Raw genomic sequence first — 17,500 nt, 5'->3', positions numbered from 1 at the left:
CCTTTTTTATCGAAGGAACAAATTATTACTCTTATATATATTCCTATTCATATATATATATATATATATATATATATATATATATATATGTATTCATATTCACACACCCATATATATGTATGTATGTATGTATTCACATATATATATATTCAGAATAAAATGTAGATAAAGTCATCTGTTGGGTATTGAAGTGCTTATCGTTATTCGATTATGGCTTATGATGAGAGACGCAATTATTATCAAATATGTAAATTGAATATGTGAATTAATATATTGGTAAGTAAAGCGATTATACATGTATGTAAAGACATGGATTTGTTGGTAGATAAGTAGGTGTATAAGTAGATTGATAGATGAACAGGTCAGTATATAAAATGCAAAAGAAATAAAATCATATTGTGTATATATGTTATCATATATTATAATGAATAGTGTACGCTTTGTCTGAAGGCTTGAGTGCTTATCACAATTTCTCACAATTTTTTTTTTTCCAATCTGAAGTGTATTTATGGAGATTATTATGAATGAATTAAAGAATAATAAACAACACGGTAAAAAAAAGAAGAAAAAACAAACAGGTTAAAAAGGATTCAATAAAACATCACCATTTATTTCTTGGGAGAGAAAGTGTTTTACTAAATCGATATTCAGGATAATACAGGGAAGAGCCTCTAGACCTACAAAAGTATTCCTATCCTCTATACATATATACCTACATCCTACTTGCAAAATAGAAATTGCAAAAGGTATTATCCTGTCGACTTTGATCACTTTCTTTGTCGTAGTATTTTGTAAGCTGTATTCAGTAAAACAGGTAGTTCATCAAACCTTAAGTGTCGTTCATAGTTTAGAGTAGTTTTTCATCTATAACCTATTATTTTGCGATTTTAAAAATCAAAAAGAAAAAAAGAAAAGGAAAAAAATAAATAAAAGGGGTTATATTAGAAATGGTCCCTTTTGATTTTTTCAATAGGATAAAACGTAAGTTTGTCAATAAGAAAAAAAGGTTTATATTGAGAGATTGGTTTCGAATTGGACACGAGAATTGGCCGCAGCATATATTTTTCTAACTTACTAGAAGAATAGCTTTAATATCTTTATTTTTATTTTTTTTATAAAGTCACATGAAACTCGTGCAAATGTGCAGGGATCCAATAACCATCCAGATTTACTTGTCTTCTTATCCAATTTTGATTAGATAGGAATAAAGTATCACTTCCATGATTCACATAATGGAAAGTAAAACCCCTTAAATGACGGACTTTTTCATAACAATACATATATCAAACTGAAACACGTCTTTTGAAACCCTATCCATGAAATATCATGCAGAGAGCCAAGACAACACTCACAAAGTATTGGCTTCTTTGTGTATGGATGGACCAGAGCCAATCTTAACCGAACGATTAATGACAAATGATTTAAACGAGACATTTTGAAACATGGGTCGACGCTCCTCGAGGACCTCTCACGAGACTCAACGAGATTTCACACTTCTCGAGTTCTGTATTGTGTTTTGTTCTGCTGCGTAATGTCCGTCTGTTTATTTGCCTTTTTCGTCCGCGCTCTGTCTTCACGGGAAGGGGAAGAGATCTTGCTTTTATTTATTGTTACTTTTCTTGCGTTTTTTTTTTTTTTTATTGCGTCTCTCTATCTCTCTCTTCATTTGTCTTCTTCGTCTCTAAGGACTCTAGACTCCTCTTCCCGTCGCATGTTCTTCCCCGACGCTTCCATCCATCCTTGCTTCTATCCTTAACGTATGTCCTTATTTATAAACATATATAAATATATTCGTCGATTCCTCTATTATTTATTTATTTATTTTTTTTAAATCATCAGAAAAAAGGTCGCAGGAAAAGGAGAATCCTACACAACGGCGAGGAGCTTGACTTTCTTGTCATTGATTTCCTTGAATTCCTTGAAGATCTTTTCAAGGGTGGCCACGTCGGGCATCGTTGAGCCGGGGATGTCGGTGATCGTCTTCGTTAGGTTCTCGGTCACGTTGGACAGGGAGGACCACGTGTCGCAGAGCTCCTGGATCTGAGGGGGGGGGATTGGGGGGGATCGGGGGGTTAGAGGGGTGGAGGAGGAGGAGGAGGTGGAGGGGGAGGAGGAAGAGGAGGAGGAGATAGAGGAGATGGAGGTGGTGGAGGAGGGGGAGAGGAGATTGGAAAAGGGAAGCGAAGGAGAAGAGGGAATAAGAAATAAGAGAATAGGAAAGGGGGAAAGGGGAAGAAGAAGAAGGGATAAGGGAGGGGAACGGAGGAGGAGAGATATGAAAGGGGAAGGAGAGGAGGGGATGAGAAGGGTGAAGAAAAAGATAAAGGGAAAAAGAGAGAGGATAAAATCAAGGAGGGAGAAGAGGGAGAGAGAGAGAGATGGAAAGCGAGAGAAAAGGAATCAAATTAGAGAGGGAGGAGAGGTGGGGATGAAGAGAGGGGGGGGGGGTGGACGGTGATAAGTTGAAAGAGGGCGTAGAGAGAGGGAGAGTGAAGATGGATAGAGAAGGATGAAGAGGGAGAAAAAAAGAAGATGGAAATAGAATTAGAAACTGACATACGCTGATGAACCAATAAACAACAACAACACAAATAAATCTATAATGACGTCCATCTAGGATTCTTATTTTGTTTTGTCAAGATAGTAAACAAAAAGTGAGTTTCATATATACGTGTAATATATCCTTGGTATTACTGGTATATCATATTAACACATAAATTATTGACTATTACTATTGACTATTGACTACCACCTCTTTTTTTCCTCTCTGTCAGGTTGTAATTAATGAGTATGGTCTTTACTAAAACGTCAATATTTATCCAATCCTTCAGTTTCTCGCCGCAATATTTACACCTTTACCAAGTCAATATTGACGCTGGTGCTTAATTTCTTGAAATGTTGAAGGGAATGTAATGTATCAGATTTTTTTTTCTCTCTCTCTCTCTCATTCCATCTCTTTCATTGCTCTCTTTCTTCCATTCCCTTTCATAAACATCAAATTATATGATAGACTGATTTATTTTTTTCTCCTTGTTTCTTAAGTTTTATTTCCAAGATTATCTTATTTTTATATACGAGTCAGTTTTTCTTTTCTTTTTAAATGAAATATAAATGATCACTCATTTGTATCTATTTCTTCCTTATCTTTAATAATTCCTTTGCCAATAAAACTAGAAATAGATAAAAAGCTCATAGAGTGTCCTCTCCTTTCGCTATATATATATATATATATATATATATATACATATATATATATATATATATATATATATATATATATATAAACATATATTAAAGAAACTGCAATATATAGTTATTGACACCACGTAAAATATCCTGTCTTCTATCGATCAATATTTGATTTCTCTCTCTTTCTCTCTCCCTCTCTATCTCTCTATCTCTATCTATCTATCTATCTTTCTATCTATCTATCTATCTCTCTGTTTCTCTAGTGATCTATCTATCTATTTCTATCAGTATTTCTTCTTCTTTCCTAACTAGGAGAACTAAAAACAAAACAAAAAACTCTTTAAACTGTACTACATCCATGGCCTTGCAACACCTACCCTTGCAACTAGCGCCACACCCACAACCCTTTCCTTACCTCTGCAACTAGCGCCACACCCACAACCCTTTCCTTACCTCTGCAACTAGCGCCACACCCACAACCCTTTCCTTACCTCTGCAACTAGCGCCACACCCACAACCTTTTCCTTACCTCTGCAACTAGCGCCACACCCACAACCCTTTCCCTACCTTTGCAACTAGCGCCACACCCACAACCCTTTCCCTACCTTTGCAACACGCTCGTCGGCAATCTTCTTCACGATATCCCAGCGGTTGTTGAGCGTCTCCACCTCGTTGTCCTCCTTCGTGCACTTCTCCATGAGCGCCCTGGACTCAGCCGCCGCGTCGAGCTTGCCCCTGTTGTCCTTGCAAGCGGCCTCGAAGGTCTGAAGGCGGGAAGGGCGGAGAAAAAGATTGGAACGGGTGGTCTCGGGGCTGATTTCGCCTTTCTCATTCTCTTCATTTCTCTCTCTCTTTCTATTTCTCTCTCTCTCTCTCTTCCTCTCTCTCTCATTATCTCTCCTTCTCTTTCTCTCTCTCTTTATCTTTCTATCTCTCTCTCTCTCTCTCTCTCTCCCCATCTCCTTCACCCTCCCCTATCTCCCTCTCCCTCCCCCCATCTTTCTCTCCCTTCCCTATTTCCCTCTCCATCCGCCATCTCCCTTTCTCTCCCCCATCTCCCTCTCCCTCCCCATTTCCCTCTCCTTCCCCCATCTCCCTCACCTTCTCATATCCCCCTCCCCCATTTCCCTCTCCTTCTCCCATCTCCCTCTACCTGCCCCATTTCCCTCACCCTCACCCATCTCCCTCTCCCTTCCCCATCATCCTCCCCCTCCCCCATTTCCCTCACCTTCCCCCATCTCCTTCTCCCTCACCCATCTCCCTCACCCTCCCCCATCTCCCTCACCCTCCCCCACCTCCCTCTCCCTCACCCATCTCTTTCTCCCTCACCCATCTCCCTCACCCTCCCCCATCTCCCTCTCCCTCCATCATCACCCTCCCCCTCCCCCACCTCCCCTCTCCCTCCCCCATCTCCCCTTCCCTCCCCCTCCCCCTCCCCAACCCCATTCCCTCCCCCCTCCCCCACCCCCACCTCCCTCCCCCACCCCCACCTCCACCTCCCTCCCCCTCCCACACCCCAATCCCTCCCCCATCTCCCTCACCCTCCCCCTCACCCATCTCCCACACCCTCCCCCTCCCCCTCCCCCATCTCCCTTACCCTCCCCCTCCCCCTCCCGCACCCCCACATCCTCACCTTGACAGTCTCGAGCAGCGCCAGGGCCTCCTCCAGCTTCTCGGGTTTCTGCAGTGGCGTCTTGGCCACGTTCTCCGCGTCCTCCATCCACGGCTTGAAGTTCTTGACGCCGTGGAGGTAGTCGGCGAAGTACTTCTGGTCCTGGGTGATGGATCCGGCCTCGATCTCGATCCTGTCGTGGAGTTCGTTGATGGTGTCCTTGATGGTGTCGAATTCCCGGATGTGTCCCAGCGCCGTCTCGTTGGTCTGGCCTTCTTCCTCTGCGTGGGGGTGGGGGGAGGGGAGAGGGGAGAGAGAGGGAGGGGGGTGTTAGAAAGGTGGGAGTGTTTGTTGTTGTTGGGGGTCGTTTTTTATTTTATTTTTTTTTTTTTCGTCTGGTCCTTAGAGTTGTATGACTGAATGTCGAAGATGATTCGCTTTTATTTCTTTTGTTGTTGTTTATTTTTCTTTGTTTTTTTCCCTTTTTTTTTATAAATGTTGCGGAGTTTGATCACTACCGATCATGACTTTCATCATCCTCTTACTAAGACTGAACAGGAATTCTCATAATAAAGATTAATTATACTTTTCATAAATGTTTTTGATCCTTTTGATTTTCTCAATATGTGAAGCATATTTTTGGACAAAAGTGAATACTTTTTTATATTAGTTAGTAAGTCCAAAAATAAAATAATCGTATATTATTAAACTCATCGCCCAGGTTACGTTGACACCATTAATATCAAGATAATCATGTTAATAGTCAGAAAGAAATAATAAAATTAAGCATGATAATCACATTAAGGATAATGATGGTTTTTGTGATGACAATATATATAAAGAGAAAAGTCTTTAGACTACCACTTAAGTATACCATAAAGGCTTTGATTATAAATGATAAAACTTATTTAATATGAATAACGTTATTGAACTGGATATATATTATCATCGTCATAGTCGTTCCATCATTACCGCGAAGAAAGACGTAAATAACTGGAAGAAAATGAATAAATAAGCTCCAAGAAAAGAAGATAATTTCTCTGTTTTCTTCTCCTTAAAGTCTTTATCTTATTTCGTTTTTATTCTTTCAACTAATCAAAGAATAAAATGGAATGTAAATACCAGATATAATTAGAATATCTCTAACACCAGAGATTAATTTCCCAAAGAAGACCCAAGTCCAAGTGTGGTTGCAGGTTTTCAAAGAATGCAAGACAACACACGGGATTGCAATGCAAAGGGGGGTGGGTGGGTCATCCAGGAGGGGGGGGGTGATCTGGTGCCGAGTAACCAAATGCAGGATTGCAAATGAGAGGGTGGGGGGGGGGGCTTTGCACTATGATGACGTTAGTTTGAGGTCTTAAACCAGCTCTCTTTCTTCCAATGACTCGTATTAGATACAAAATTGGATAATTTGATCCAAAAAAAAGGAAAGTTAACGAAATCGAAAATTATAGAAGACGCGTAGATCAAAGAGAAAAAAAAAACAATGTCCACAAGCGCAAATTATTATAATGGGTTGATCAGTAACTGCGTTTCATGCTAAGAAAAAAAAAAGATCAATAAGTGAGAGGAATAACAAAAAGGAAACCAAAAAAATTAAAATAATAATAATGATAATTATCATTTGCGAAAAGACGGCCAAGACATTAAGATCAAACGTTAATTTAGAAAAAAATAAAAATGAAATGAAGTGGATTTCAGAAGCTTAGCATGTCAGACAAATCTTACTCAAATTGTTCTTGTCCTCAGCCAATATCCATCCACAGAGTCATTGCAGTTGATATCAATACTGAAAAGTGCAAGAGGTTTAGGTCGTCTTCAGTGGAAAAATTACTGATTTCTGATTTCTTTCAGTCAAGAAAGAGTGTATTGAAAAAAAGATATATATACAATGAGAATGTTTTTGCGTGAGTGATTTCACTCTCTGTATATATACATATACCTCGATATATCAAAGATGAAATAGATAATCTATAGCCAGTATGAATAAGTGTATACATATCATATTCATATATATATATATATATATATATATATATATACATATATATATATATATATATATATATATATGTATGTATATATATGTATATATATATGTATATATATATATATATATATATATATATATATATATATATATATATCCATATATACACATATATATACATACATACATACATACATATATAAATTTATATATATATATATATATATGTATATATATGTATATATAAAGAAGAACAGTAGACATTCCTGTAAAATAAATTACCTTTAAAGTCAATAAAGGAAAAGAATCAATGCATAACCCCATTTCCTTCCTTGCTTGCTTTCGCTTTGCACAACATTAAAAAAAACGCAACATCAGACACCAAAAAAAATCAACAGACAAACTAACCTTCTCCTGTTGATGTTGACGCAGACGACGACCGCAATATATGGAAAAAGGGAGACACAGTGCATGAGTAATTCGTGCATGGCATTAATGCGCGACAGAGAAAGGCAGTTCTGAACGAAAACTAAAGCAAAAATGGACGTAAGGGAAAAATAACAATCAAGTGACGGAGAACAAAAAAAAATATATGTATATATTTATCACAAAATCAGAAAATCTGTTTTCCTGATGACACGGTGGTAATGGGGAAGTTTTTTTGGGGGGGTTTTAGTAATATGAAAAAAATGAACAAGCATAAAAGAATTAAAAAAGGAAAAAGGGAAAAAAAGGCAAAGAGATCTGGAAAATACTAGTAAAAAAAAAGTATTACACGATTAAATACACCCTTTATTTGGATGAAAACATGAATGGATTAATTCCACAGATGACAAGATGAGATTCTGTATGCATATAGACACGACATTTTCAGGTGAAGAACATTCTAACGCACAAAATCATAGCAAAAAAAAAGAAGACAAAAAAAATCTTCCTGGCAAAGTAAGGGCGGGTTCCACTTACCGTCAACAGCTGATAAATTTTATTTTGTCCAACCAGATAATCATTCAACGAACAGATGGGAGATTGGCAGGAGGCGATGCATCGACAGAAAAGAAAAAAAGGAAAAAAACAAAAACATCAAAAGGCATTCACATTTACCAATCGAATAAAGCTCTACGTCAGTCACTACGAACTGGGTATATAAGGTATATTTGGAAGTTTAATTATTTTAATGATAAAGTCAGGGTCTTACCGCTACTCAAAAAAAAAAAAAATCTACGAAAAAAATGTATTCATATAAAACTGAAGAATGTGTAAGTATGGTAATATTTACATATTGTGTATTGTGAATCGTTTGTTGCATATTGCAGAAAAAAATCCTGCCATGTAAAAAAGGAAAACAAAAATATACTAGGAAAAAACATACCACTTAAAGGGGAAAAAAATAAAATTCATCAAAAATACTTTGATTTACTTATATCTACGAATTAAATCTAAATTTTATCTCAGAAATCTTAGGGACTTTTGGCACTGTGAGTGTGGATGTTGTGCTATGCAAGTATTTATGGCTCAGTGTCATTCCATCGTCACCATACCTGTTAACAGTTAAACAGAGACTACACAAAGCATACATCGTTTATTAGACTTCATAAAAGAGAGTTATTTTTACCTTTACTCTTAGTGTTTCATTTCTAGTTCATGACTTACCGGCAATGAATGGCGATTATTCATTCATGAGAAACAGTAGCAAACCAAACAAACATCAAATATAGTTTTCATGTCACTTAAATACATAATGAGTTTATGTTCACCAGTAAGCAAAAAAATCAAGTTTTTCTCTTAAACAAAAGTGTCCCTTTAAATTTAGAATAAAAAAAGGAAGGGGTGTAGAGAGTAGAAATGTCAATATGTTGGCATAAAGTCTATTATTACTTACCGGGTACTGTTGCAGTTTAAGAGACCGTCATATGCACACACACGGCAATGAAGAGGCAGCGAACGGTGTAAAAGAAATGAGAAACAGTTGTGAGGGAGGGCGCTTCAAGTCACGGATTAGGAGGTGCATAAATATGTTTAGGAGGTAAAGGTTGTTTTTTTTTAAGTTAAGAGAAATAGCTATGTAATTATGTGAGGAAAAAATCTAATGGAAAACAAAACAAAAAAACAACGACGTGATAATAATGTACTTTGATAAAAGAAAAAAAAAAGGTTAAATGCAGTTAGAAATGTCAATGAAAAATTACAGTGTAAAACCCAAATGCCAACAAAATATTGTTACATCAACCAACCACAATCAAGTTACTATTAATCATGATAATAATGGAACATGACAAGGATGTTTATAGTGAAAAAATGAAGGCGCCATCGCCCAGAGCAATTCATGCATGCACTTCCACTGCGAGTAGATGTTATTTTCCAAACGCCAATGGAGGTTTGCTGTTGACTTATGACTGAACAGTATATCATCTGAGGCTGAAGAAATACAGATACGACTTTGATAAGTTATTCGTGCAATGGAGAGTGAAGGCTATTCTCCCTGAGACGAGAATTGCACAATCCACAAGGCCTCCATACTGTAAGCAGCCCTGATGGTCAGATGCCTTTGAAGCAGTTGGAAAGAAATGGATATAGATTGAAAACCATTGCAGATTTCAGTGCTTAGATGTCACATACTCAAGCCAAAGTTCCGAAGCTCTTACCGTCCAAAAGAGCGTGGACTTCCGTTTCCAAGGGTTCCAAAAGAGGCAGCCTCTCGTTCACCTGAAATGCGGACGTGAGTATTAGTTGCATTTTACGCTCGTTTACCTCGATTTTCTTCTTGGTTTCTAAGGAATTCGGATTCGCTAGTATCGTTAGTGGTTTTGACTTTGATGTTCTTAAGGACCGCAGACAGTAAGAAAGAGAGAAGAAGAAAAACATTGGATATATGTATAATGATTGCCGCTCCTGACCCACCTGACCCTGGAGGTCAAAGATTTCCTTGACACGGTCCTCGGGCGAGAGGTCGACGGAGGTGGTGATGAAGGTGAGCTTTTCGCTGGCAGGAATCATCCAGGCGCGGAGGGCTGCCAGCTGGTCGACCATTTTGTGAAGCCTCTGGTTGAACTCCGTCAGCTCGGTGAGCGCCTTGTCCACCTTGTCGACGATCTGTTTCTTCTCGTCGATCTCGATGATCTCCTTCTCCATGAACTCCCTCTTGTCCTCGCCGGCGAGAGCGATGATGGTGGAGAAGCACTTCTTGATCACTTCGTAGATCTCGAGGGCGACCTTCTTGTTCTCCTCGGCCTTCTTCTTCTTCCTCTCCAGCCAGTCTGTGCCCTTCTTGGGGTCGTAGATCTTCTTGTAGGTCTTGAACTGGTCTTCGAGGGTGTCCAGGGGAGCCATGATGGCCTGGCGCTGCTGGTCGTACACTTCCCAGTCCTTGAATGTGCCTGGAAGGTGAGGATGGGATTGAGCTCTTTAAGGGGCGGGAAGGGGCGGGAAGGGGGGGGGTCTATCAGTAGAGGGAGCAATGACCTTTATCCTCAGGAAATGGAGAGTCAGTTTCATGTCTGCTCTTGACTTTGAGTAGCCGACTGATTTACATTATCTAGTGCTGGGGATTCGATTTACAACAGGAAAGAACACGACCGAGCAAGATGGCTACAGCATGGAGTTGACCCAAGCACAAACCAGGCTAGAAACATCTGTTTTCGTCAAGAATAATAGTGGCAGCTACAATGCGTAGGAGCAAGAGTAAGAGAGTCCAGGGACACGCACTATTGAGCAGTTCAATTCGCAGCTGAGCCTTTTCGTTGGTGTCCTTCCACGTCTCCTCCAGCTTGGCGATCTCGCGCTCCAGGAAGGACGGGGCGTTGGGGTTGGCCTTCAGCTTGGCTCCGCGCTTCATCAGCTCGTTGTAGATGGGCGCCTGGTTCTCGATGGTGCGCAGGACCTGTGGAAGGGGGAAGAAGGAGGCGGTGACGGCGGAAGTTGTTGGGGGTGGGCTGGGGTGGGGGGAAGGGGGGGGGGTTAGTAGGCTTAATTAATGGGGAGGATGTGAGACCGCTATACTTGGTTGGCTGTTTCGAGAATGTTTACTTTTTCTGATGATATCGACGGGTATGAGTTGTTGTTTTTTTGAGTTATCATCATTGATAAAACTGTTACTGCATTTTATTACAAGATGGCGACAACCAACAAGGAAATAACATAACAATTAACACTTCTCAACAAAAAAAAAAAAAAAAATCCATACATAACAGTCAATCCAACCCCATTCTACCCACACAACAGAGATTCCAATCACTCCTAACACCGCTCATAAAGACCCCATCCACAAACGCACCTTCTCCTGCTTGTCAATCTGCTCCTCACACATGTCCATGTTGTGAGGATGGATCTCCTTCATGGACAGATGGCGCTGCTCGTTCAGCACCTTCATCACGGGGTGGATGTCGTCCCCGAAGGCGTAGCACTCGGAGTAATGGTCGACCTTACCTGGGGAGGGAAAAGAAGGGTGGCGATGTCGGAGGGAGGCGAGAGAAAGAGAGAGAGAGAGAGAGAGAGACAGAGAGCGAGAAAGAGAGAGATAGTTGGAGAGTGAAATATAAAAGAATAAAAAAAAAGAGAGAGAGTCGAAGCGGGAGACGTGAGACAAGAGACGAGAGACGACAGAGGGATAGGATAGGAAGGGAAGGGAAAGACGTAAAAGGGAGAGAAATACAGACAGGCAAAGAGAAGGTGTGTGAATGGGGTGAAGATGAGGAAGGGGGAGAGAGAGAGAAATAGAGAGAAAAGAGAAGGAGAACGAACAAAAGAGAGAGAATGAAAAATAAAGAGATAAAGAAACAAAGAGAGACAAAGAGAGAAAGAAAAAAGAAACAAAGAAACAAAGAGAGAAATGAAACAGACAGAACGAGAGAGAGACAGAAAAAGGGAGAGAGAGAGAGAGAAAGAGATAAAGAGAGATACGGAGGGAGAGAGAGCGAGTGATGGAGGGAGGGAGATAGAAAGAGAGAGAGAGAGGGGAGAGAGAGAGAGAGAGAGAGAGAGAGAGAGAGAGAGAGAGAGAGAGAGAGAGAGAGAGAGAGAGAGAGAGAGAGAGAGAAAGAGAGAGAGAGAGAAAGAGAGAGGGGGCAGAGAAAGAGAGAGAGTGAGAGAAAAAGAGAGAGATAAAGAGAGAAAGGGAGAGAGAGAGACAGAAAGAGAGAGAGAGAAAGAAAGAAAGCGAGAGAGAGAAAGAGGGAGAGAGAGACAGGAAAAGAGAGAGAGAGAGGGGGGGGGAGAGAGAGAGAGAGAGAAAGAGAGAGGGAGAGAGAAAAAAAAGAGATAGAGACAGTAGACAGGCGAAAAAACTGCAGTAGACTGAGGATATTGTGAAAACCTCACACAGAAACAATTTCTAACGGCTGAGTCTAAAGTGAAGGCAGACACGGAGAAAGATTTCAGCGAAGCAAATCAATATTGCAAAGGGCAAAGACAGGTGTCGTGTTCAATGTCAACACCTTTTCATTACAAGTCAGACCTTCCACGTTGACAATACAGCGTAATGAAACAGAAATAGATAAATAAGTGAATACACTGTTCTCTCACGGAGACGATACTGAGCAGAGCAGCTAAATCTCGTAATCAAATCAATGAAGAACAAAAGAATGTAATTCATTTGTTGTTATGAAGAAGGAAAAAGAATAATGCTGAAGATTTATTTTGGGGAATGAAAGCGTTAGCGTTTATATGCACATGAATTTGCCGGGTTGAGCTGCAGTTTCTCTTGTGTGAGGAAACTTCATCGAACAAAGATTCTCGTTTTATAAGTTAAAAAGGAAGTGGATAACGAAGAACCTCAGTAAAGCAAGTGGAAGGAAGCGAGGAAGGAGATGTATAGAGAGAAGAGGAAGGGAAGACGTGAAGGCCGTAGAAGAGAGAAAGGATACACAGACATGAAATGGTAGATGGAAAGGGATGAATGTCAGAGAGTTTATATAAGCGTGAGATAAGAATTTGAAATCTTGGGAAAGAAGAATCAGATTTTGTTGAAGTATGAATTAAAAAAAAAAAAAAAAGGAAATTGAAGAGAGAAAAAATCAAAAGCAATGAAGGGAAAGAAAAAGAAGCAAAGAAATGACTAATTGACGATGAATTAATGATGTTGATGGCGATGAATCGGTGATTGATTAGCCGTCATCAGCTGCCGTTCCTTGAAACTGCGACGTCCACACGGAGAGGTATCGGGCATCACAAATAACGAATGACGTCACAGAGGCGGGGCAAGGTAACGTCACAAACATCAAATGACGCCAGACAAGCGCATCGCGGGACACCACAAAACACGGAGTGACGTCACACAAAGCCGTTCTCGACTTCACATAGACTAAACGGCTACAAGAACGCTTCGACTCTCGGGCGTCTCATTGAAATGCGCAATCAAGGGTTCGTGGGTCCCACAATCAAGGCACAGTAATAGTGGCCTGCTTGAGTGGGCTGTGGTGGGTGCTCTTTATCTTTTTTTTTTATGAGATCAAGCAACTGGCGTTTCCTCTTTAAATAGAAGGATTCTTTGGTGTGTCTGTCTGGGTCTCAGATACTGATAGAAGTTTGCCGATGTGTCTCTGTTTACATTCAGCCGCGGTTCGGTGCTGTGCCTGGGGATTCGTGATAGCATTGTAGGAGCGTAGGAGTGTGCCTATACCACTGGTTCTTAAACAAGTGGTTCTGTTACTGAAGGTGAATGGGTGAATTTCAGAATTGAGTAGGTGGTTCTGAGACTTGAAAGTGAATCGAAATTTTGATCTTGACTGTGGGATATATTGGGATAAAAACATAGTCTAATACGAATCATTTAAGAATCTGTACAATTCAAAGCACTCCATCTGAGCTATAAACTTGATCTATGCACACAGATGTCTCTGAAGCAACTACGGCTCTCAGCTAACTCAGTAAGGAAGTCTACTGAAGAAGCTAAAATTATCACGAGCCAAGCATTTTCATTCAGAAGATAATTTCCTCCCATACTTAGAGTTATCCACTCTGGTGAGTTCAAACAATATAGGATGATTTTGTTGGTTTGTTTTAAGCAGGTTCAAAGTTTTAATCCCTCATCAGAAGTGGACAGAGGTCGGGAGAGAATATATAATGCAATGGCCAGCAGGCTATGACGCCAATCGTGTTGCTATCTTAGGGGGTGAAAGGTTGGCGTGACCAAATGGAGGGGGACATGGCATAGTCTCTTTTAGGGGGAGAGGTGTCATTTAGGACACGTTCTATAGAAAACATCGATTGTCTAAACCTTGTAATTCTAAGGCTGTATTCTAGGTATTTGTGGGGACACACATTGGACACAACACTTGATTTTGACTGACACTAGAATCTTGAATCTTTCTAAAGGAAAACACAGTTTTACCAACTTTTGTCCTTACCTCTTTTTTCGTCACGTTGAAAAGAATAAAATACATAGAAGAATTGAAAAGTCTGATAAAATAAAAGATAGTGAAATACCAAAGGCACAGGACAAGATTTACGACATTTGAGTCAAGTTGGGAAAGCAGAAGAAGAGCGTGACGTGACCAGAGCCAAGGACAAGTGTGGTCGAGACGATAACCCGCGCGACTGACAGCAGCTGCGGTCGTAGCAAGAGTCGAAACCGACTGCGGTCGTGGCTAGAACCAAACACAAAAGACATCGGTCGTGACGGCGGCAATGGCCAAAACGACCGATAATGACTGTGGTCGTGGTAAGAGCCAACACTAGCTGTGGTCGTGACAAAAGCCAGAGCGACAGACGGCAGGTGCGGTGCGGTCGAGGGAGGGTCGGCCTCGGAACTCATGATTAAGAGAGAGAGCAGCGCAGCAGCCACCGCGGTTAGGGAAGGAGAGTCACACCCTCGGCGTCCACATACTCTGTGCCTCCATGGTAGGACCCATGAGCCCCTTGTGGCGTTCAATCATGGCCTCGAGCTTCTTCTTCTCCTGCGCCTTCATGGCCTTGTCTCGGCCGGACAGGTTCTCCTCGTTCTCGCTGCTGTGCGTCGATAGCTTCTCCAACATCATGTCCAGCCATGACTTCGTGCCTTCCTTGTCCAGGTCGCGGCAGAGGGACTGTGGGAGGGCGGGGAAGGGAGCGAGGGGTTGGGGTCAGGTCGGAGGTCATTGGAGAAGCGAAGGGGCGGTCGCCGGTGTTTGGTTATTGGATGAGGGGCGGGCGAGGAAGGTAAAAGGGTTAGATGAGATGTTGGATGAGGAGACGTGGAGGAGAAGTCAAAGGACGAAGTAGTTCAAATGAGGTCAAATCACGATGAATACAAATCATTGCGAAACGAAGAGGAATGGGGGAAATTTTGTATTACGGGATATTTTTATGCGGAGATGAATTCAGAGTTGAAGGGATGATGAAAAGGTGTTTTGGACGAGTGGTAAGGATTAGATTATGCATGGGAATTATTGCCGTGGAAAGGGGTATAAATTTATATTGGGAAATTCGATTAAATTAAAGTTGGCCATTAGTTGTATTGCAGAGGAGTGAAAGGGGGTGAGGGGAGGAGGAATAAGGGTAGAGAAGGAAAAGACACAAAGAGAAATATGATTAGTAAACAGCTTTTACTATAAATAATAATCAGATGATAAATCAACATCAACAATTATCTCAAAAATATATTCACATAACTTTCACAGTTCATCAACATGAATCCAGATGACAATAATACAAAAAAAACATCATCACAAAAATACATAAACCATCATGCATCACTCAATAAACCAATCTCCTCTTCCCCAATTATCCCGTCATTGTAATCACAGCATTTATAATTGTTTACACAGCCAATCATCGTCATAACAATCACGATCCGGCAATCAGCCATCGCCGCTGGACTAAAATTATGTATGTTTCCCCGAAAAAAAAAGAAGTTTCAAATGCGAAAACATTTTCCGAGCAAATAGAAACTTCGACTTTCATATTTGCCTTTCAAGCAATCTGGAGGAATCTTTGGGTTTCTTTGTCATTCATTTCGAAAGGAGGAAGAGGAGGACGTAAGGAGGAGGGGAGAGATGGAAGGAGGAAGAGAAGGACGGAAGGAGGTAGAGGAGGACGGAAGGAGGAAGAGAAGGACGGAAGGAGGAAGAGAAGGACGGAAGGAGGAAGAGAAGGACGGAAGGAGGAAGAGAAGGACGGAAGGAGGAAGAGAAGGACGGAAGGAGGAAGAGAGAGACGGGAGGAGGGAGAGAGAGACGGAAGGAGGAAGAGAAGGACGGAAGGAGGAAGAGAGAGACGGAAGGAGGAAGAGAAGGACGGAAGGAGGAAGAGAAGGACGGAAGGAGGAAGAGAAGGACGGAAGGAGGAAGAGAAGGACGGAAGGAGGAAGAGAAGGACGGAAGGAGGAAGAGAAGGACGGAAGGAGGAAGAGAAGGACGGAAGGAGGAAGAGAAGGACGGAAGGAGGAAGAGAGAGACGGAAGGAGGAAGAGAAGGACGGAAGGAGGAAGAGAAGGACGGAAGGAGGAAGAGAGAGACGGAAGGAGGAAGAGAAGGACGGAAGGAGGAAGAGAAGGACGGAAGGAGGAAGAGAAGGACGGAAGGAGGAGGGGAGAGATGGAAGGAGGAAGAGAAGGACGGAAGGAGGAAGAGAAGGACGGAAGGAGGAATGGTGGGAGGAGAAGGATGAAGAGAAGGAAGGAAGGAGGAGGGGAGAGATGGAAGGAGGAAGAGAAGGACGGAAGGAGGAGGGGAGAGATGGAAGGAGGAAGAGAAGGACGGAAGGAGGAGGGGAGAGATGGAAGGAGGAAGAGAAGGACGGAAGGAGGAGGGGAGAAGGACGGAGAGGAAGAAGGAGAAGGAGAAGAGAAGGAGGGAAAGAGAGGAGAGAGAAGGAAGGAAGGGAGAGGAGAGAAGACGGAAAGAGAGAGAGAGAAGGAGAAGAGGAGGAGGAAAAAGAGAGGAAGAGGAAGAGAAGACGGAAGGAGAGGAGGATGGAGGGAGAGAAGGAAGGAAGGAGAAGGAGAAGAGAAGGAGGAAGAGGAAGACGGAAGGACGGAAGAGAAGAAGAAGGAGGAAAGAAGGAGAGGAAGGAAGAGAGGAAAGAAGGAAGAGAAAGAAGAGAAGGAAGGAGGAAGAGAAAAGAGAGAGGAAGAGAGGGAGAGAGGAGAGGAAGAGAAGGAGAAGGAGGAGAAAGAAAGAGAAGGAGGAGGAAGAGAGTAAAGGAAGAGGAAGAGAAGAAGAAGGAAGGAGAGAAGGAGAGGAGAAGAAAGGAGAAGAGGAGGAGAGAGAAGAAGAAGAGAAGGAGAAAGAGAAAAAGAAGGAAGAGAAGGAAGAGAAGGAGAAGGAGAAAGAGAGAGAGAGGGAGAGAAGAGAAAGGAAAGAGAGGAGAGAAGAGGAAAGAGGAGGAAGGAGAAGAGGAAGAAAGGAAGGAGGAAGAGAAGAGAAAAGAAGAGGAGAAGGAAGAGTGAAGGGAAGGAGAAGAAGGAGGAAGAGAGGAAGGAGGAAGGAAGAGAAGGAGTAGAGAAGGACGGAAGGAGAAGAGAAGGAAGAAACGGAAGAGAGAAGGAGAAAGGAAGGAAAGAGGAAGAGAAGGAAGGAAGGAGAGTCGAGGAAGAAGGAAAGAGGAAGAGAAGAAAGGAGGGAAGAGAAGGACGAAAGAGAGGGAAGAGGAAGGAGAGAAGGAGAGAAGAAGGAGAAGGAAGAGAAGGAAGAGACGGAAGGAGGAAGAGAGAGAAAGAAGAAGGAGGAGAAGAGAGAAGGAAAGGAGAAAGAAGGAAGGAAGGAGGAAGAGAAGAAGGAGACGGAAGGGAGGAA

At 41.7% G+C, this 17,500-nt stretch overlaps 1 protein-coding gene across 1 annotated transcript in view; it reads right to left on the bottom strand.

Moving 5' to 3' along the window:
- Positions 1–607: 607 nt before the first annotated feature.
- LOC122266063 (muscle-specific protein 300 kDa) overlaps positions 608–17,500 on the bottom strand; it is a 28,689-nt gene continuing 11,796 nt past the window's right edge. Inside the window, exons 2-9 of the mRNA XM_086551937.1 lie at positions 14,614–14,812; positions 11,065–11,216; positions 10,497–10,671; positions 9,693–10,168; positions 9,437–9,497; positions 4,823–5,082; positions 3,795–3,953; positions 608–2,040 (exon numbers count right to left, since the gene is read on the bottom strand). Of these exons, the coding sequence (XP_086408063.1) occupies positions 1,867–2,040; positions 3,795–3,953; positions 4,823–5,082; positions 9,437–9,497; positions 9,693–10,168; positions 10,497–10,671; positions 11,065–11,216; positions 14,614–14,812 (1,656 nt within the window). The 3' untranslated portion in view covers positions 608–1,866. The remainder of the gene's footprint in view (positions 2,041–3,794; positions 3,954–4,822; positions 5,083–9,436; positions 9,498–9,692; positions 10,169–10,496; positions 10,672–11,064; positions 11,217–14,613; positions 14,813–17,500) is intronic.

The sequence above is a fragment of the Penaeus japonicus genome, unplaced genomic scaffold (assembly GCF_977035675.1).
Source record: "Penaeus japonicus unplaced genomic scaffold, GWHDUDI00000001_assembly GWHDUDI00000026, whole genome shotgun sequence".
Classification (NCBI taxonomy): Eukaryota; Metazoa; Arthropoda; class Malacostraca; order Decapoda; family Penaeidae; genus Penaeus; species Penaeus japonicus.
Note: the sequence above shows the minus strand (reverse complement) of the source record. Positions and strands in the feature narration are given on the sequence as shown.